Source organism: Nuphar pumila, chromosome 3 (assembly GCF_984573655.1).
Source record: "Nuphar pumila chromosome 3, dmNupPumi1.hap1.1, whole genome shotgun sequence".
Lineage (NCBI taxonomy): Eukaryota > Viridiplantae > Streptophyta > Magnoliopsida > Nymphaeales > Nymphaeaceae > Nuphar > Nuphar pumila.
Window position 1 is genome coordinate 37,602,178 of NC_143251.1, and position 22,824 is coordinate 37,625,001.

A 22,824-nucleotide genomic window follows, 5' to 3' on the forward strand; every position below is an offset into this window, starting at 1 on the left:
GACCCACCCCCTCACCCCTTGCTTCAGCTATAATGCAAAGAGCCGACACCCACATGATCTGAACCTAGACTGCCCAAACCTCTTTGAAGCACATGGCTAATCGCTTCTAGACATAAAAAAAAAAATCAAGACAGTTGATGCAGCTGATCAGGATCATGGATTTGGATTTCAAACTCAATTAATCAAAAGATTAATTTATTGAGATAATAGCCTCTTTTTTTTGGCAAGTCGATGACAATGTAACAGTAACACAAAGAGGATGCCGAAGGGTGGTAAATTATTAAATAAAAATGACGGATCATCATGAATTAGAGAGAGTTCGTGGGTCCCACAAAAGATGTACAACATGTAAAGCTCCCCTCATGCCAAACCGTTTTGTGCATCGTAGGTCTCTCTCTCTTTTGCGCGTTAAATAAATTGGTGGGGATCTCTCTCTCTCTAATCCTTGCTTCTGCCTTGCTGTCTCCTATGCTCCTTGTTGGTTTTTATGGGCTTCGTCTGCTAAGAGAGGAAACGAGAGAGACAAAACACCCAAAAAAAATAATCCCTTCCTTTCCCACCCTCACCCTCTTTCTCTTCCGGCTCTCTCTTGTTTCTCTCTCTAGATCTGTAAATTATTCCACTTCCATCTCTGACTATATGATCCGTTTATGAGGGAAGAGGGGTAACATTGGAGCCTCCCCATCTAACCATTTTAGGGTTTTCTGATCAGGGACTGGTGTCTTCTGCTCCGCCCCTTCGTTTTTGATGTGGAGGAAAAATTGGAGGCCCGTTTGGGTGAGATGAGGGATGTTATCAGATTTGATGAAGTTCATCACCGCCTGCTGGCGGCCGTCGGCCGCCGACGGATACGCCAACGGTAGTTTCGGAGGAGACGCCGCTGTCGTCGGCCGGCAGGACGGGCTCCTCTGGTACAAGGACTCCGGCCAGCACCTCAATGGCGAATTCTCGATGGCTGTCGTCCAGGCCAACAACCTCCTCGAGGATCAGAGCCAGATCGAGTCGGGTGCGCTGAGCTCGCTCGATTCCGGCCCCTGCGGTACCTTCTTCGGCGTTTACGACGGCCATGGTGGCCCCGAGACGTCGCGGTATATCAATGATCATCTCTTCCACCACCTAAAGAGTAAGACCTCACGGAGCGAACCTCGCTACATTAGCTCGTTTCTTCGCTCTCTTATGGTGTGGCTGTCTCTTTTGAAGGCTTAATTAGCTCATAAAGTAGTGGGATCCAATTTGGTGTTTTTTATTTTGTCGGATTAATTCATTGGTTTGGTGGATCGTTTTTATAGATGTGATTGTTGGGATGGAGATAATCCGCGTGTTTTCTTTAAACGTAGTTTTTCTGTTTTTCGATTCATAGAGTTAATTTAGTAATATTTGGATCCAATATGTATGACTTTAAGTTCAAGTTTTAATTTGTTTTGTTGGTTTTTTATTTTGTTAAATCAGGCAACCACTGCTTTGGGATATCACTTAATGCTGGTTTTTCTTGTTTCATTTTTTTTCCAAATTTTCGATTTTCCCAATTTCATTTGCATAATTGGGACAATAATTTGTGGGGATTCTAATTGGGGTTGAATGGTAAATGGTGGGTTATGTGAATGATGAGGAACTGTGATGAAAGGGTTTATTTGTATGCAGGATTCACAACGGAGCAGCAGTCAATGTCAGCAGATGTCATCAGGAAGGCATTCCTGGCAACGGAAGAAGGGTTCTTTTCTCTCGTTTCCAAACAATGGCCTACCAAACCACAGATTGCTGCAGTTGGTTCATGTTGTCTGGCTGGAGTGATCTGCAATGGCACGCTGTATGTCGCAAATCTAGGTGACTCTCGTGCGGTTTTAGGGAGGTTAGTCAAGGCAACTGGAGAGGTATTGCCCATCCAATTGTCCACTGAACACAATGCAAGTATTGAATCTATAAGACAGGAGCTTTGTTCGATGCATCCTGATGATCCAAATATAGTAGTTTTGAAGCATAATGTGTGGCGTGTGAAGGGCCTTATACAGGTATTGTTGTTTCTCCTCCTTAAGCAATAAATTTTGACACTTGAACTTTATTGATAAACTTTAATATTGAACAATTACTTATTCATACTGTTGGAAGTGAAATGAAATGGGGATCTTCCAAACACGAGCTTAGATTCACAAGGGCAAGTGTCAAGAATGACACTAAAGCATAACCCTTAAAAAGGGTATAACTGGAAACAAAATAAAAATAAAAATGTATTCTTTATTGATATGAAAAACCAATTGCTTAAGAAGCATTGGAATAAAAATACAAGAGGGGCTGCACCCCTTTATATACACAGCTGAAAGAGGACTCAATAGAGCTGTTGGACACAGTCCAACAACTCTATTTAGATCTGATGGGATGTGTCAGTCCAACAGCTCTATTAAGAGTTGTTGGAATGTGTCAGTTCAAGAGCTCTATTGCTAGTTAAGTCTGGACAAGACTTGACTAGCAACAGTCATTCTAATTCAAACTGAACTAGATGACATAAAGACAAAAAATAAAAATAAAAGAAAAAAAATTACAGAAAAGAAAGAAATGAAAAATATATTTATATATATAATATACAGTTTTACATTTTAACACTCCCCTTCAAACTTACGGTACAATGAGCGAAAGTTTGTCTAAGAGAAAGTGAAATCAGGGAGCAACGAGAGGCTTTGTAAAGAAGTCTGCTAACTGATATTTTGAAGTGACATATGGCAGATCAATTATCCCGTATAGATATTCCTCTTTGACGTAGTGACAATTCATTTCGATGTGTTTAGTGCGTTCGTAGAATGTTCTGTTACTCGCAATGTAGATCACACTTTTGTTGTCACAACACATTTGTGAAGCTTTTGTTGCTTCAGCTCCCATGTCAGCAAACGGTCGTCGGAGCCAAACTACTTCCATGGTCGTGGTTGCCATGATTCTATATTCAACTTCGGTGGATGAGAGAGATACCTTCTGCTGCTTTTTACACCTCCATGAGATCAATGATTCTCCTAAAAAGACACAAAAACCAGTGGTTGAGTGTCTGTCATTGGGATCACCTCCTGTTATCATCGCAAAATTTTTCCCCTCCCTTGCGAGAGAGAAACGAATTTCGCGAGTCAAACTCGACCAAAGTTTTGAAAATGGTTTTTGAAAATTACTCGCCTCTGTTTTGAAAATTTGCGGGAAAATTTCGTGGAATGAGATCCGCTTGTCGGTACGAGGTTCAACCGTTCCTGACCCCTTTACCAGGGGTAATTGAACCAAGGATCAATTATGTGCTTTAACTTGACTCAAATATCTAAATTATGCTCTATTTTCCTAGAATACACAGAGAATCAGACTTGTGCTATGAAATTTTGAAAATAATACAAGTTTGAGAAACATGATGTTTGCTTTGGAAAATTGAATTATGCTTGGAAAAATGGTTGGAAAATACTTGGGAAAATCATTGAATTTTATTGGAAATCAGAAATTTGCATAAGAAAGTGATTTCTCAGGAAAACTTGAACTTTGGAAAATTGATTTTGAGCTTTGAATTGCTTTTCTGAGGAAATGGATTTGAGAATTCTGGGGAAATTAGGAAATTCATTGGAAAATGACTGTTGAAATGGAAAATGAATTCTCAGGGAAACTGGAAAATCTGAGAAAATCGATTTCTGAAAACTTGGGATTTTGAAATTTGAGAATTTTAAAACATTGGAAAATATTGATTTGAACTTGGGAAATGCTTTGAAATGTCATTTGAAAACTTAGGATTCTGGAAAAATCAAATACTGAGAAAGACTTGGTAAATCCTTGAGAAAATTGATTTTTCTGAAATTAAAATTGAAAAATGAATTTGAAAATAATGCAATTTGAATGATATAAATGAATGAACATGAATTTAAAAGGGAATTTCAATTGAGAAATTTGGAAATCCTTTAAAAACTTTGAGAAATGTAGTGCATTTTTGAAGTTAGCCTAAGAGTGTAGGCTGAATGTGGCTAATACGGAGATCATAAATCTTGGTTTTCTTCGTATTCTGACCATGACCATAAATACGAATCCCACCGAGTTTATAAACTATATAAGAGCTTGTGCACATGCCATTCGTGTCAACCATAGTGAATTTTGAAAAATATGCATAAATGATGCATCAAATATTGAAAATTGCTGAAATTAAATTATATGCAATGCAGTCTTATTCTAAGCAGAAAAGTAACTCTTATTCCAAATTATTACATTTGATGTTACATTGAATTGAAATGAAATAAGAAAATAAAATCTTCTTCTTGAATGTTCCTGCAAAACTAGAAAACATGTTAGCACAAAAATGTAGGTTTTTCTGAATTTATCAAAAAATATTGGAAATTATCGAATATTATTCAGATATAAACCCAAATTCATACCCCTTTTGATATAAACATGAAAAATAATGAATAAATTTCGAAAATAAACTTGGAAATTCGAAATTGGGGTAAAAATGACCAAAATGCCCCTGATAACAAGACTATGGCCTTGAAACCAGGGTTTTCTGAAATAAATTTTGCAAAAATGGAAAATATGAAATGCAAATGATATTGAAATTAACCCTAATATGATATGACATGCTTATTTACATGAATAAAACCCTAAAATGGCGAAAATATCAATTTTAACTTGATTTTCGCTTTTGAATTTAAAGATAAACTAACATATAAAACAAATGAACTTGGAATTAAGCCAAATTTGGCATGGACACCTAAACTAACCCTAAAAACAGAATGAAGCTCGAAAATTTATTTTTTTTGTATTTTCTTAATATGGAAAATAGCAAAAAATCCTAAAAAAAACAAAATTTTGCCTAAAATGCTGATTCTAAAGGGGATTTCGGATATCAAACTTCCATAAAAATTCCTCAAATTTCATGGGGTGACAGAGGACAGTAAGGCAAGGATTTTTGCCTTTTGCACTTTCTGGTTTTGACCTATGGTCGGAGCTGTACCACTCTGGCAAGTCGGATCGGAATCCGGCGACTCTAGGATTTGGGGGAAACAGACAGGTTTCGGTAGAAAATGTGGGAAAAATAACAAACAGATGGGAAAAAGGTTGAAATTGTGGGAAAATGTTCCCTGACAAACATAGGAAAATTTGATTTTTTTACATCATTGGGATTCGGGTTACGGTTTGGAAAAGGGCATACTGTTATCAGAGACCCGAATCTCTGAAATTTCTGGATATTGGAATCTGTCAGACAGAAAAGAATTTTTTGGGAAAAATATTGAAACAGTTTCAAAAATTCCCAAATTTTGGGAAATGATAGGAAAATATGTTAGGAACAACTTTTGTGTTGAAAGTTTTTACAGACGGGCTACGGATTGAACGGACTCGGTGCATTAGGGTCTGCCTATACCCTGACGAAGGAAAATCGAGATTTTCCCAGGGGTCTGGGAAATCCGATTTTTAACAAAGGTCAAAACTAATTGGAAAAACCTCAAAATCTCGAGATCATTAGTAGATTCAATCATGAATCCACTGTTATTTTTGGAGGACAATCCGGATCTCCCACGAGGGTGGTACCAGAGGTTCTTGTCTGCTAAAGCAGAAATTGAAAATTCAGAGAAGTTCAAAACCCGAATTGGGATTTGACTTGCTAAATAAAATTACAAAACCCGATTGGATGTAAGTTTTTCGTAGAGAATCAAAGATACATAGATGAATTTAATATAAAAAAATAACAATTTATAGATGATAAATTAAACATGAAATGACATATGGACTACATGCCTAGAATCAAACATATAGATTGTTAGATACTTATTAACGAAATCAATGAAAAATGCATAAAACAACGAACTAATATAGATGCACCACCTAAAAATGTATATTCTACATGAAAATAAACATAGAATGAAATAAAAATCCAGGTATATGGTGCTTATTTAATATCGGCTATAGGTGAGGGATCCGATCCATCCATTGGATGGATCCCTTTACCTATGTAGCCCAAACCCAAGATCTTGTGGCTTTACAAGATTATCAATGAATATTTAATCATGTGAATCCAGTTTTTGGACTGGATTCACGTTGAACTTCATAAAAGCAAGCATGGGGAATGCCTTACCTTGGGAAGGGAAGCTCTTACTCGACCCGGTTGAAGGAGAAGGAGCGGCGGCTAGCGAGGAAGGTGGGAGCAATGGTGGGCTGTTACAAAGGAGACCACCTTGGAGGATGTTGCAGCCTCTGAAAGAGGTTGATGGGCTGGTGGTGATGACTGCTGTAGAGAGGCTGGAAGAGGTGCCTTCAAAGTTGGTAGATAGGCTGCAAGCAATGATGGTGGCTGGAAGAGATGAACCGGCTGGTGCTCCCCTTGTGGTGGCTGCAAGTTGGTAGGTGGCTGCAAGCTGATAGGTGGAGCTTCAATGGCTGGAAGTTGCTGGAAGAGGTGAACCGGCTGCTGCTGTGCAAAGGGAACGCTGGAGGTGGGCTGCACCTTGAAAACGTTGAAGATGGCTGAGCTGGGCGTGGATCTCTTGCTTGTTGGAGCCGTGGCTGGAGGGAAGAGCTGTGGCTGATTGAAGAAGGGCTAGAGCTTGAAGGGATGAAAGTTGCAGCCAAGAGGAGAGCTACAGTGGCTGTTATGGCTGAGAGAGAGAGAGAGAGAGAGAGAGAGAGAGAGAAGAGAGAGAGAGAGAGAGAGAGAGAGACGTTAGGTAGAGTGGAGACAACTTAGGTTTTGATAAGTTCAAAACCTAAGTTTCTAATAATACCTAATGCCTTTAATGAATAGCCATACGATGAATGGCTCGAGGCTCTTGTGCCTTTGAAAAAGATGGGAAGGAGGTAAAGAAGAAATGGGAAAGAAGGAAGGGAAGGAAAATGAAAGAAGAGGGGAAGAAGGAAAAGGAAAGAAAGGGGAAGAAAGGAGAGGGAAAGAGGAAGGAGGGGCTGAAGAAGGATGTACCTGAGTGGAAAGAAAGAAAGAAAGAAAGAAAGAAAGAAGGAAAAAGGAAGAAAAGAAAGAAAGAAGGAAAGAAAAAAAAAGGAAAGAAGAAGAAGAAAGGAAATGGGCTGGATTGAGGGTTGGGGTGGTCGACCCCCTTGTGGGTCCCACCTTAGGAAAAATAAAATAATAAAATAAAATGAAAAAACAAAATAAAACAAACAAAAAAATAAAGAAAAAGGTAATTTTTTTCTTTTTTAAAAATTAAAACAGAAAATGCAAATGGATGGACCATCTCAGAGCGGGTCTAAATTTCACTTTTGAAACTCATTTTGACGATTGGAGGGGTAAAATAGTCTTTTCAGAAAATTTCCTGACGAAACGAGCTATTTTTGGCAGTTTTTGAAACAAGCTCGGATTTTGAAGTTCAATACCTCGTTGCGAAGCAAATCAGTGTAGAATTTGAAAATTTAATTTTGAAAGAAATCCAGATTGTTTTTCTGGAGAAAATATTTCTAAATTTAGACTCCCGGGCGTAAAAATGTCAATTTTGGAAACCTGTGGTTTTAAATTGATTTCTGAAAACTTTTAAAACTAAATCTGGATTGAAATTTATAAAACTAGAGTTCTGGACTTCGAAAATGGAATGAAATGTTATGAAATGCTGAGAAATGATACGAAATGACATGCAAAATGCAGACCCTGAATGAAGAATTTTGGATGTTAGACCCCGATTGACAGCTGTACCAGTTAAAAAAAAGCATAAAAACTGATAAAATTTGCAAAATGGTTGAAGAAATGGTTTTTTGGACTCTACTGGATTAGAGTGACACTGAAAATCAGGGTTTGAGCTGAAATGAACTTAAATGAGTTGGATTGAGCTGGGTTTTAGAGTTTCAGAACTCCAATGAACTGACAATGATACTGACTCAACTGGACTCTCCGACTAAATTTTCAAGAAATACTGCCATTTTTAGAGAAATGACACAGAATGGTCATTGGAGTGAAGTGAATTGGGGATTTGAGCTGGCTTTGAGCTAAAACAAAGGTCAGTAATACTGACATGAACTAAAATTGAAGCTCGAACACTAGCTTAATTGACTGAACTCAGCTCAGTTTCAGCTGAAAGAGCTGAAATGGACTAAAATGGGCTCTTGGACACTTAGAAATGGTTTTGAACTGAAACTGAAGCACTCGAACTCCTGGTGAACTCAAGTTAGACTCTGGGGAATATGACTGACTATGAATGACTGACTCAGAGACAATTGGCTTGGATTTGAGTGAGAAATGAGCTCATTTCTGAAGAAATGATCCTATTTTGGCAGGAATGGTCAGAAATGAAAATGGTCTGTTCATTGTGAGCTCAGATGAGCTTGAAATAGTTGATATTCTAAATGTTCTGAACTGACCAGTGAGCTTTGTTGACTTCGACTGACTGAGGTCCGGGATGACCTAGGGGTAAAATGGTATTTTTCTTAGTGAAAATGGGTAAAGTGGTAATTTTTTGAAACTGACCCGGGGTTTGACTCCTACATTGACCTAACAGGGTTGGCACTGCACGAGGAGGGTTGTTTGAGAATGGATGAGGAAAATTTGGGGTGTTTACACCTCCCCAATCAGCATCAGTATATGCAATTACATCAAGAGAAGAGGAGGAAGATAAGAAAAGTTCCCGTGAAAGAGAAGACTTGATGTATCTGATAATATACATGACTGCTCCCATATGAACAGAAGTAGAAGCATGTTGAAATTGACTTGTTGTGTGAACATGTGTTATATCTGGTCTGGTATTGGATAGATAAGAAAGTGCCCCGACAAGCTGTCTGTAAGGAGTAGGGTTTGCAAGAAGTTCTCCATCATCAATCTTCATTTTAACATTAACAACTTCTGGAGTGTCAACTTTCTTATCATCAGTAATACCAGACCTGAAAACAATATCAAAAGCAAATTTAGTCTGAGATAATAAATATCTTCTAGGAGAATAAGCAACTTCAATGCTTAAAAAATATCTCAACAAGCCCAAATCAGTCATTTCAAAATGAGATTAAAGAAGTGTCTTGATTGTTTCAACTCCCTGTTTATCGCTTCTGGTGATGATCATATAATCCACACAGAGAAGAAGCACAATGATCCCTGCATCAGAATTCTTAATAAATAAAGCAGTGTCAGTTAAACAAAATTAAAAACCAATATCAATCATAACACGATTAAATCTATCATACCAAGCTTTTGGTGCTTGTTTAAGTCCATAAAGAGTTTTTTTTAAGCGAAGGACTTTGTCCTTAGGAATACTTAGACCAGGAGGGGGTTCCATGTATACTTCTTTAAGTAGTTTTCCATTTAAAAAAATATTTTTGACATCCATTTGAAAAATAGATCATTTTTTGATAGAAGCTAAGGCAATTAAGGTTTAGACAATTGTCATACGAGTCATCGGAGAAATGGTTTCTTCATAATCAATCCCATATTCTTGGGTATAACCTTTGGCTACTAAACAAGCTTTATATCTTTCAAGAGTACCATCACTCTTGGTTTTAATTTTATGAACCCATCGACATCCTATAGTTTTCTTCCCTGGAGGAAGATCTTGAATATTCCATGTAGAAGCCTTTTCAAGTGCCTCTAATTCAGCTTTCATGGCTTCTATCCATTTGATATCATTTTTTGCTTGAAAATATGTGGATGGTGTTAGTTTTGGATCTTGGATCCGACCCACACCACATTCCAAGATCCATCTTGAGATGCGTGGGCGGTGGTATGTTTGTAATTTGTTTTTACTTATTGTGTAAAGTCATACTATGTACAACACTTATAAATATTAAGTGAAAGAGGGAAAACCCTATTGCCGCCAACCCCTCTCTTCTCTCTTTACCTCATCTCTAACCCTTGCAGGTGAATATTTCTGACATGGTATCAGAGCACAGGCGCGGCGATCAATCATCTAGAAGGCCTCTAAAGACCAACACGTGCTGCTAAAGAACGTGGGTTCATTTCTATCCCTTCTCCCTTAATCCTCTTTCACGTCTCTTTCATGTCATTCTAGTTTTTCTTTTTGGTTCTTCTCATTTTAAATATTTCTGTACGCACGTCTTAACATTCTGTTTTTAGTCTGCCGAGTTTTTGTTTTCTCCCCAAAATATTTCTGATTCATTCCCTTTTTCTGGTTCGCACGTTACTATTCTCTGTGTAACGTGTGTGCTGATATCCTTTTCAGCACACAGTGTAACTGTAATGAAAAGAGGCGGAAGCACCAATAGGGCAAAAGTCACTCTTTAAGCGTGACTACAAGAGCCAAGAACACAAACACCAAATGTGCACACACAAAAACCAAAAAATATAAAAAATGACTTAAAGTCATAAGTTGGATTTATTGAAGAAAGGAAGAGAAGGGTGTAAAAACCCATACAATTACAAGGGGGAACCTCCTCTTTTTATAGAGGAGGAGAGCACTTTAGAAGGACCATAAAGGGGGCTCCCTTCTAGTCGTTGGGAGCCCCAACGGTCATAAATATGACTGTTGGGGCCCCAACGACTAGATGGGTGGGGCCCCTTTATGGTTCCAAAAAGCAAAAACAGAAAATAAAAAAGGAAAAAGAAAAAGGGGAAAAAAGAAAGAAAAGTAAAAAACAAAAAAGTACATATGAAATTACCAAAACACCCCTATCGGGTTTTTGGTTTATACAAAATAGGAAAAAGCTATATAATTATGTATATATACATATATACGTATATATACTAATGTATATATATATATATATAAGTATATGTATATATATATTTATATATACATAATTTAACATGCCCCCTCAAACTTTACGGGGAAAAGATCGAAAGTTTGCCAAGAAGAAACATGAATCATGGAGTTGGGAGCGCCTTGGTGAAGAAGTCAGCTAGTTGATACTCGGAAGTGACATATGGCAATGTGATGGTCCCTTTGAGATATTCGTCTCGAACATAATGGCAATCCATTTCGATATGCTTGGTCCGCTTATGAAAGATGTGATTGCTGGCAATGTATATCGCACTCTTGTTATCACAACAGAGCTTGGTGGGAGTGGAAATGGGAATGCCCATGTCACCAAGAAGACTTCTGAGCCACACAATCTCCATAGTTGTCATCGCCATAGCCCGATACTCAGCTTCAGTAGATGATAAGGAGACCTTCTGCTGCTTCTTGCATCTCCACGAGATGAGAGATTCACCTAAAAAAATGCAAAGACCCGTAATTGAGATCCGATCATTGGGATTTCCTCCCAAGTCAGCATCAGTAAAAGCAGTCAATTCAAGAGATGAGGAAGAGGATAAGAAGAGTCCCTTGGAGATGGTATTTTTGATATATCGCACAATTCTCATTACGGCCTCCATATGAACCGTAGTAGGAGCGTGCTGAAATTGGCTCGCTGCATGAACCACATGAGCTATGTCTGGACGTGTGATGGATAGATAGGTGAGGGATCCAATTAATTGACGGTAGGGGGTTGGATCTTCAAGAAGAACACCATCTTCAAGTCTTAGTTTCGTATTGATAACTTCAGGAGTCTCCACTTTCTTTTCATCAGATATTCCTGATTTGGTACAAATTTCTGCAGCTAACTTCATTTGAGATAAGATGTACCCACGCGCTGAATAAGCCACTTCAATTCCTAAAAAATATCTCAAATAACCAAGATCAGACATATCAAAAGTATCTTTTAACATAGACTTAACATCATTTACTTCCTTTTTGTCATTCCCAGTGATGATCATATCATCAACATACAGCAGAAGCATAATAATGGAGTCACCTGTCCTTTTGACAAAAAGAGCAGTGTCAGTATAACAAGAAGAAAAACCTAAATTGATTAATACATTACTAAACCTGTCATACCAAGCTTTAGGAACTTGCTTAAGTCCATATAAAACCTTTTTTAATTTTAAAACTTTTCCATTTAAATTCATACCTGGAGGTGGTTCCATATAAACTTCTTCATTTAAATTACCATTCAAGAAGGCATTTTTAACATCAAGTTGAAAGATGAGCCATTTTTTAACAGAAGCTATAGCAATAAGGGCTCGAACACTAGTCATTCGAGCAACAGGGGCAAAAGTTTCATCATAGTCTACCCCATACTCTTGGGCATAACCTTTGGCTACCAACCTAGCCTTATATCTTTCTAATGAACCATCACTCTTAGTTTTTACTTTAAACACCCATCTACATCCAATGGGTTTCTTGCCATTGGGAGGATCAATGATTTCCCAAGTTTGCGCCTTTTTAAGGGCATTAAGTTCAAGCTCCATAGCTTCATTCCAATGAGCATATTGTTTAGCATCATTGTAATGAGATGGTTCATGAAAGGAGTGAAGTGCAAGAAGACATGCTCGATAATTAGGGGAAAAAGAGTCATAAGAAACAAATCTATTTGGAATCTTAGGAATGCGATTTGATTTTCTTTGAGAGGTTTCTTCTATCGACTCCAGTGGCGGAGCCAGGAGTTTTTCGTTGGGTGGGCAGACTTTGGGTTTTGGGGATAATGCTATGGTCTTGAAGGACGATCCAATTATTCGGACCAGAGGCGGAGCAAGAAATTTTTCACTGGAGGCACAGTCGTTCATGCAAAGATAAAACTTAAATAAGCATTTTGATGCTTTTGGTTGTCATTTGACAGTGTTTTGTTTGTTGATTTCACTAATCTCAGACTGGGCCTGGACCGAAATTTGCAGTATTTTTTGTGGATTTAGGTTCTGTTTGAGAGCCTTGCACTGAGATGGAAACACCATGTCCATGTGCTGCCAAAATGTGGCGTCTGAGGATGGAGTTGCCAAAAGCATCCTTTGATGAATGTTCTTGAAATATGATGTTGGGGCTCCCAAGTCCATTCCCAATGGAGTGTTTTGTGTTTTGAGAACACTGCAACTCCCAAACAGCAGAGAGCATGAGAACAAGGGGGAAGCCACAATATAGCCCCTATTGACTGTCACACGGCTGCTGTTGTTTCTTTAAGACAGCTGGGGCACGTAAGGCTGGGTGGTCGTGTCCACAATCTGAAGTTTTACATCACAGAGAGGTGGCCTCATTAAGTGACCTGGTTCTTGGTGAGGGTTCCTTTGTCATAAAAAAAATGCTCTTAAACAGAGCTTTAATGTGTGAAATGGCCGAGTCTAGTTGCCATGATGTCCAGACAAGATAGCTGACATTCACGTTAATAGAAAGTTCAGAGACAAACCACAAGTAGAGTTTGGCTAGTTTTATGGACAAATACAATTTGGATTGGGCATGGTTTCTTCTGTATTTGAGAGGTAGGCCTCGGAGGCTGTTGAAGAATTGTAAAAGTGAAAGGTCTTCCACTATTTTCATGTTTTATTACTCTTTTTTTTTTCAGGATTTTTTGATGAAGTAAATCTTTAATTTATTTCAAGATGTTCCCTTGACGAGAAAATCCTGATACTGAGATTTGTGATATTAGTTGTGCTTCACATTTTAGGTCTTGGTGCACGTCTTTTTCGAAGTTGCACGAATCTCCTGCATTGGACTGCTTGACAAACCCAGACAACAACAAGTTGGGATGCAGATATCCATTTTTTTTTTGGTTTCTAATTCTGGGGTGGGCGACCGCCCACCCATGCCCACCCCTGGCTCCGCCACTGATCGACTCACTTTGAGAAAATCTTTCAAGGGCACAAGGAGGATTTCTTTCATTCCTTCTAGAGTAGACTTGTATTTGTCTTGAAGCATTTTCTTCTAAGTTTTGATCATTATTTGGATGTTCAACAAGATCTTCATTAAGATCAATATGATCATCTATGCTGTTTTCTTGAGGTAACAAGTCAAATAAAAAGGAATAGTCAATATTTTCATTTGGTTGATGCGAAAAACCATTTTTTTCTTTGAGGAATGTGACATCTTTTGAGATATAAAGTTTATTCTTAATTATGTCAAAACATCGATATCCTTTTTGTTTTTCACCATATCCCAAAAAAATACATTCAATAGCCCTAGGAGAAAGTTTATCATTTTTGCGAGTTAAAACAAAGCATTTACATCCAAAAATTCTTAATCTTTTATAATCGGGAGACATATTGTAAAGTTTTTCAAATGGAGAAAGATTTTTCAAAGAGGATGAAGGGATTCTATTGATGAGATATGTTGAAGTTAGAACCGCTTCGGCCCAAAAGGATTTTGGGATATTTTTTGAAATCAATAATGTTCTTGTAGTTTCTATTATGTGCCTATGCTTTCTTTCCGCAAGACCATTTTGTTGCGGAGTGTTGGGACAAGAACGTTGATGACAAATTCCATTTTCTTTTAAGTAATTTTGAAAATCATTAGACATATATTCACCTCCCGAATCAGACCTAAGAATAGATAGATTTCCCAAAAATTGATTTTTAACCATTGCATGAAATTCTTTAAAGAAAGAGAATACTTCAGATTTGCGACTTAGGAAGTATATCCACGTAAATCTAGTGAAGTCATCAATAAAGACCACATAATACGAAAAACCTCCTTTAGATAAAATTGGGGAAGGTCCCCACACATCGGAATGAACAAGTTCAAATGGCCGAGTGTTAAAATAACTTCTTTGAGGAAACGGAGTAGCTTTAGATTTCCCAAAAATGCAATCTTTACAAGTCATGTGATTGTCTTTACAAGTATTGTTCAAAAAAGGGAAGAGAGACATTTTTACAAAATTTGGTTGACCAAGTCTCTCATGCCAAATTCCAATACTTTTGTCTTTAACAAGATTGCAAGATGACTTAGATGGAAGCGTCAAAAAGTTCATAAAATAGAGATCACCCCTTCTATGGCCTTGCCCAATCAGCTTCCCTGACTAGAGATCCTGCACGATGCAATCTTTAGGTGAGAAAGAGACTTGGCATCCATGGTCGGTGATTTGGAAAACGGAAAAGAGATTTAAATTAATTTTTGGAACAACTCTTACTTTAGGAACAAAAAAGTTTTGAGAATTTTTGAAGTCAAGTGTTCCAATACTTTCAATTTTTAATGACGTTCCATCGGCCGTTGAAACATAGGAGGACATGGGTTCGGAAAAAACATTTGAAAGAGAGTTTTTATGAGATGTCATATGAAAAGAAGCACCAGAGTCTAGTATCCACATACCTGGAGGTGATGAAGAGTAGGCGATGGCCGCTCCGGATGTTGAAGGAGAAGACTTGAGAAGGTGTTGGAGAACTTCGGAGATATGATTAAGAGTTTCTTTGATATCTCCTTCTTTGGTACTTTCTTCCTTCTTTGGAGAATTTTCTCCAACCGCGGCAACCTTTCCTTTAAGCTTTGGACAAACCGGTCTAATGTGCCCCGGTTCATTACAATAGTGGCATATGATTCCCTTTCTAGGCCCATTGATATTTTTGTTAAAGTAGGGAGGTCTATATGCTTTAACATTTGATCCGGGCCTATTAACGGCCAAAACCTCATCATTTCTAATGCTCAAGCCAAGTCGAGTTTCTTCTTGACATACCTCGGCAAGAGCATCTTCAATAGGTAGGGCTTTGCTTCTATGGAGAAGAGATGCCCTCACTTGTTCAAATTCCGGGCGAAGTCCATGAAGGAATTGAAAAAGTGCTCCTTTTCAATTTGTTCCCTTCTTAGTTCAATATCTTGTGGAGCAACCCATTTGGGCTCAAGAAGGGCAAGCTCATCCCAAAGAGGGGTTAGAGAGCTAAAATAGTCCCGGACACTCATATCCATTTGTTTGGTGGAACGAATTTTTTCTTGACAAAAGAATTGCCGAGCAAGATCCTTTTGGGTATACATACCCTTAAGGAAAAACCAAGCCTCGTTGGCCCTTCTAAACTTGGCAATATTAGCACAATTTTTAAGATCTACATTATTCATAAACCATGCCAAAATCTTGGCATGATTACTTTCCCAATCTTCGATTTTGGATTAATGTTCATTAATGGCTTTGATGCGCTCATCGCCATCTAAAGCCTTTTCAACTTCATTTTCAATTTTGGTAAGAACAAGAGAGGGTTCGGGAGTAGTTCCCATAACAAAGCCCCAAAGTTTCTTACCTCTTAGATGATTTTTCATAGCGGAGGCCCACATGAGATAGTTGGACCCATTTAGCTTGAAAGAGAGCTCCACTTTAGAGTCATGTTCCATCGGCACCAAATATACTTCCTTTCTTCAAAACTTTGAGAGGCACGCTTTCCAAGATGACAAAAGAGAAGCCCAATCACCAACCGAGCTCTGATACCATGTAATGAAAAGAGGCGGAAGCACCAATAGGGCAAAAGTCACTCTTTAAGCGTGACTACAAGAGCCAAGAACACAAACACCAAATGTGCACACACAAAAACTAAAAAATATAAAAAATGACTTAAAGTCATAAGTTGGATTTATTGAAGAAAGGAAGAGAAGGGTGTAAAAACCCATACAATTACAAGGGGGAACCTCCTCTTTTTATAGAGGAGGAGAGCACTTTAGAAGGACCATAAAGGGGGCTCCCTTCTAGTCGTTGGGAGCCCCAACGGTCATAAATATGACTGTTGGGGCCCCAACGACTAGATGGGTGGGGCCCCTTTATGGTTCCAAAAAGCAAAAACAGAAAATAAAAAAGGAAAAAGAAAAAGGGGAAAAAAGAAAGAAAAGTAAAAAACAAAAAAGTACATATGGAATTACCAAAACACCCCTATCGGGTTTTTGGTTTATACAAAATAGGAAAAAGCTATATAATTATGTATATATACATATATACGTATATATACTTATATATATATACTAATGTATATATATATAAGTATATGTATATATATATTTATATATACATAATTTAAAAGTAACGTGCGTGCTGATATCCTTTTCAGCACACAACAACATCACTGTTTTATTTTCTCTGTGTAACGTGTGTGCTGATATCGTTTTCAGCACACAGCAGCCTTGCTGCTTCCTTTTTCTGTGTGCAACGTGTGTGTTGGTATCATTTTCAGCACACAGCAGCATTGCTGCGTCCTTTTTCTATGTGCAACGTGTGTGCTGGTATCATTTTCAGCACACAACAACATTGTTGCTTTCCTCTTTCTCTGAATAACGTGTGTGCTGATATTATTTTCAGCACACAGCATTGCTGTCTCTTCTTCAATACACTGTTAGAACAATTTTGGCCTCTTATTCTTCATATAATCCATGGATTCCAAGTTGAACCCTAGTTTTCTTACTCATCTCATGACCCACAAGTTATCTCATGATAACTACTTACTTGGGAAACGTCAGATTGTTCCTTTTATTCGCAGTCATGGTCTTTATGGTCATCTAGACGGGCGATCACCCGCCCCACCCACATATATCATGCAAGAAATAACAGGTGAAGATGGGAAGGTGAGTCAACTTCGAACCACCAATCCTGCTTATGACTTATGGGTACAACGGGATCAGACATTAGTTGCTTACATAACTTCCACACTTTCTGATTGTGTTTTACAAACCATTTCTGATGATCAATCTGCTGTCGAGTTGTGGAATGGACTAGCTCATTCCTTTTCTCAGGTCTCTGAATCTCGAGCTTTGCAACTCAAGTGGCAATTCCAATCCATGCGAAAAGGAAACAAATCCATTACAGAGTTCATGGGGGATGTCAGGGTTATTACAGATCAGTTAGCTGCCATTGGAAGTCCTGTATCAGATAAGGACATGGTACAACATGTATTAGGTAGCCTTGGACCTGAATATCGCATGTTTTGCACGCCAGGTTGTCTCAATTCTTGCATGTTTTGATGATCTTCAATCTAAGCTTCTACAATATGAGGTCAGTTTAAATCAGGAACACACGTCAGATGATACTCACCCTGTGATGATGGCACATACGCCTATTCAAACAAGAGCTTTATTTACTCCTCCTTGTCCAAATAGAACAACTATAAACAAAGGAGGATTACTACCCACACCAGCTGGAGGAGGCCTTGGCTCAGGCAGTGTACCACGAGGAGGACGTGTTCCTACCTATTTTCTATGCAACAAGCGGGGACATGTTAAAACAAATTGCTGGTACAATCCTCAGAACCAGAACAAAACAGGGAGGCCAGGGCAGAGGGCAACTCAGACGTTTGCACGTACTCCTCAGGGACAGGTTCTTCCATAGGACGTACAAAATATCCTTATGACTACTTTCAATCAGATGAACTTGCGTCAAAATGATGATGGTATATGGTATATTGATTCAGGGGCAGCAGCACATGTTACTTCTGATGCAGGTAAATTTTCTCACTTGACTCCTTACACTGGAAATTACACTATAGTCATAGGAGATGGATCTCACCACCCCATCTCTCACACTTGAAATGTCTCCCTTTCTCTGCCTGAATCTCAATTACCCTTGTCAAATGTCTTACTCACACCTGCTATTCAAAAGAATATTCTATCTGTGTCTAAATTAGTTAATGAAACAAATTCTTCCGTTGAATTTACTCCTTCTGTTTATCTTAAGGATCTTCAAACCAAGAAGACGCTCGCTAAAGGTGAACGGCGCGGGAACATGTACGTCTTTGAAGAATCTCGTGTGCCTTTGAAGACGTCGTCTTCCGTAGCCGTGGCTTCTTCAATTCCTTCCTTTCCAACATTTTTGAGTCGATCCACAGATCATAGTTCTTCATCTAGAGTCTTGAAACTTAATAAGCCAAACTTATGGCATCTTCGTTTGGGTCATTGTAGTCAAGTTTTTCTTGACAAGTTGTCTGCTAAAGGTCTAATACCCGCAGTCAGTTTAGAGTCAAAATGTCCAAGTTGTCATTTATGCAAAAGTCATGTACTTCCTTTTCATAGTATCAATAAAAGAGCAACAAAGCCTTTTGAGATTATATGCTCAGATGTTTGGGGTCCTGCGCCCACTGCCTCTCTTTCTGGATCTCGATACTATGTACTCTTTCTTGACTCTTACACTCGTTTTAGTTGGATTTACTTCATGAAAAACAAACATGAAGTTTTTAAGTTGTTCAAACCGTTTCATGCACTAGTCCAAAACCAATTCAATACCAATGTTGTATATTTCCAGTGTGATGGGGGGGGGAGTACATATCCCATGATTTTAGTGAATATTTGAAGGAGCATGGCATTACACGTAACATTTCTTGCCCTCATACCCCTCAACAAATTGGAGTAGCTGAGAGAAAACACAAGCATATTGTTGAGACAGCCTTGAGCATGATGCACACTGTGGGTATTCCCTTCTCTCTTTGGACCGAGGCTTTCCATACAGCTGTTTATGTTATCAACAGGTTGCCCATGACCATCCTTGAAGATAATTCTCCATATTTTGTTCTTTATAATTGTCATCCATCATATGAAGAACTACATCCTTTTGGTTGTGTATGTTATGTTCACATTGATCATTCATTGAGAAATAAGTTTCAAGACAGAGCTGTACAATGTAAGTTTCTTGGGTATGCAGATGACTATAAGGGATACAAGTGTTATGATCCTCATACAGGCAAAATTCGGGTATCTAGAAATGTTGTTTTTGATGATGAAAATTTTGACACTCTGGATTCATCTTCCACAGATACACAGGACAAATATGATCCTTGGCTCAGTGACTCACTTTTATATGACTCGTTGCCCTACGAGGATTCATCTTCATTGACCGATAATGAACCCTATACTTTCGATGTGGAACCGCATATGGAAGACATTCCTCCTACAACAACATCCTCACGTTTTTCTGGTCTTGTTTATTCTCGTAGAGCTCATCCAGTCAATGATGAGACTCCTCTACGACGTTCCACTCGGATTAGACATCCTATAGATCGCTGGGTAAGTTATAACAATTTCTCTTTGGATTTTCAAACATTTCTAACCAGAGTGTCCAAAGAAACAGAACCTTCCTCCTTTCATGAGGCTGTACATTCCCGTGCCTGGGTAGAGGCGATGAATGAGGAAATGGAAGCATTGCATGAATGCAATACATGGGAAATTGTACCAAGGCCAGATAACAAGAATGTTGTAGGATCCAAATGGGTGTACAAGATCAAGCACAAACCGGATGGCAGTGTTGAGTGCTATAAAGCTCGTCTGGTCGCACGAGGCTTCACACAACAGTATGGGCAGGACTACGATGAAACGTTCAACCCAGTAGTAAAATTGGGCACCGTCAGGATTATCATTGCATTAGCATTACAACATGGATGGTCACTCGGTCAACTTGATGTTAAAAATGCCTTTTTGCATGGGGAACTAAAGGAAGAAGTTTATATGGAGCAGCCACCTGGTTATAGTATGCATGATTCATCCAATTGGGTATGTAAACTTCGACGCTCTCTTTATGGCTTGAAACAAGCTTCTCGATCTTGGTTTAAGAGTTTTTCCACGGAGATCCAGCACCATGGGTTCACTAAAAGTGTTCTAGATCATTCATTGTTCATATTCAAAAGTGATTCAACTATTGTTTGGGTGCTTATATATGTTGATGACATCATTATTACCGGGAGTGATGAGGGTCGCATATCTTGGGTTAAGTCTATGCTGATGGCTAAATTCAAGATGAAAGACTTGGGTCCCTTGCGATATTTTTTGGGTGTGGAAGTTGATAGTCGACATGAGACTATTACATTGAGCCAACATAAGTACACCATTGATATTTTACTTGCTACAGGGATGGAGAATTGTAAACCAATTAGCACACCTTGCCTTCTAAATCATAAGCTAAGTGCTAAAGAAGGCACTACTTATCATGATCCTACTTTGTATCGTCGAGTTGTAGGGATGTTACAATACTTAACATTCACTAGGCCTGACATAGCATACTCTGTCAATCAGGCTTCACAGTTTATGCATGCTCCTACAGATGTACATATGGAAGGAGTAAAAAGGATCCTTCGGTATTTAAAGGGTACGATTGGAGATGGCTTGATGTACACCAAGGACACAACTTATATGTCAGGGCATCGACTATTCACCTACACAGACGCGGACTAGGCAGGTGATCCTGACGAGCGAAGATCAGTTTCGGGGTATTGCATTCTTATCGGCAATAATATTGTAACATGGAGTAGCAAGAAGCAAAAGGCAGTGGCGCGATCAAGTACTGAAGCAGAATATCGTGCAATGGCAGTAGGAACAACCGATGTTACATGGGTGAGACATCTACTGCAGGAATTACAAGAACCAATCTAGTCCTCTATGCTTCTTTGCGATAATCAGAGTGCTATTAACATTGCCTTCAATCCCATCCTTCATTGTCGTACAAAGCATATCGAGATCGATCAACGTTTTGTTAGACAAAAGGTTGAAGAAAAAAAAATTGAACCTGCATATGTTCGGTCAGATATGCAAGTTGCTGACATCTTTACCAAGGGATTATCTACTCATCAGTTTTGGGCACTCAAAGGCAAGTTGAGCATGATCAAAGACCATACTCAACTTGAGGGAGGCTGTTAGTTTTGGATCTTGGATCCGACCCGCACCACATTCCAAGATCCATCTTGGGATGCGTGGGCGGTGGAATGTTTGTAATTTGTTTTTACTTCTTGTGTAAAGTCATACTATGTACAACACTTATAAATATTAAGTGAAAGAGGGAAAACCCTATTGCCGCCGACCCCTCTCTTCTCTCTTTACCTCATCTCTAACCCTTGCAGGTGAATATTTCTGACAGATGGTTCTTCATATGAGTGAATTAATGCAATAACTGCCCTATATGTGGGTGAGAAAGACTCGTATGATACAAACTTTCTTGGAGGCCTCGAGACTCGGGATGATTGTCTAGTTGGAATGTTAGAATATTTTTCAAGTGCACATGGAGGATTAGACTCTTGTCGCCTGAAATATTGAATACTAGTATCTCTATGAACTTCTTCATTTTCAACATTAAGATCAATAATTCTTTGATCATCATCAAAGTTACAGTCAAGGTCATATTCATCAGATGTTGATGTTAGATCTAACAGAAAGGAGTACTCAATGACGTCTTTTAATTTTCTAAAATCAAAGAAGCTCTCCTTTTCAAGAAATGAAACATTTCTAGACACATATAATCTATTATTTTTGAAGTCAGAACATCTATAACCTTTATGTTTTTCAGCATATCCTAAAAAGACACAGAGAATCGCACGAGGGGAAAGTTTATCATTTTTGTCAGTAAATATGAAACATTTGCATCCAAATATTCTTAGTCTAGAGTAGTCTAGAGAAATGTTCATAAGTTTTTCAATGGGCGTGATATTTTGTAACGAAAAAGATGACATCCTATTAATGAGATAGGTGGCAGTTAAGGCAACTTCTGCCCAAAAGTCTTTCGGGACTTGATTTGTTATTAATAAAGTTCTAGTGGTTTCTATAATATGGCGATGTTTTCGTTCTGCCAATCCATTTTGTTGAGGTGTATAAGGACAAGATCTTTGATGTGTGATGCCATGCAATTTAAGATAATTTTGAAAATCTGTGGATAAAAACTCTCCCTCTGAATCTGTGCGAAAAATAGTAATATAATTTTGAAACTTGTTTTTAACCATATTATGAAAAATTTGAAAGTATAAAAAAATTTCAGACTTATGTTTGAGAAAGTAAATCTACGTATGTCGGGAGAAATCATCGACAAAAATAACATAGTAAACAAATCCTCCTTTAGAAATTACTGGTGTAGGACCCCAAACATCCGAGTGTATTAATTCAAATGGTCTTGAAGAGAAAAATGTTCTGTTCTGAAATGGTAATCTTTTCATTTTGCCGAGAATACAATCTTTACAATCAAATGATTCAGAGTTACAAAATTTCCCTAGATTTGGAAAATGTTGGATTTTAGCTATATATGGGTGACCAAATCTTATGCCACTGTTCCAACTCTATTTTTTGAATATTATAACAAAAAGCTTTCTTCGGCATTTTCAAAAAATTCATGTAATAGAGTCCTTCTTCTCTATGGCCTTCCCCAATCAGCTTGCCTGACTGGCGATCCTGTACCCAATAACCACGAGAAGAAAATGAAATATTACACCCA

The 22,824-nt window shown here is 38.3% G+C and overlaps 1 protein-coding gene across 3 annotated transcripts in view; it reads left to right on the forward strand.

Annotated features, from left to right (window-relative positions):
• The first annotated feature begins 388 nt into the window (after nucleotides 1–388).
• Nucleotides 389–22,824, forward strand: part of LOC149842619 (putative protein phosphatase 2C 60) — a 61,775-nt gene continuing 39,339 nt past the window's right edge. For 2 of the 3 annotated variants that reach the window (XM_089999316.1, XM_089999318.1), the window contains exons 1-2: nucleotides 441–1,123; nucleotides 1,642–2,009. In XM_089999316.1, the coding sequence (XP_089855442.1) occupies nucleotides 790–1,123; nucleotides 1,642–2,009 (702 nt within the window). In that variant the 5' untranslated portion in view covers nucleotides 441–789. Of the gene's footprint in view, nucleotides 421–440; nucleotides 1,124–1,641; nucleotides 2,010–22,824 lie in introns of those variants that run through there. The other variant, XM_089999317.1, reaches the window with a different exon arrangement.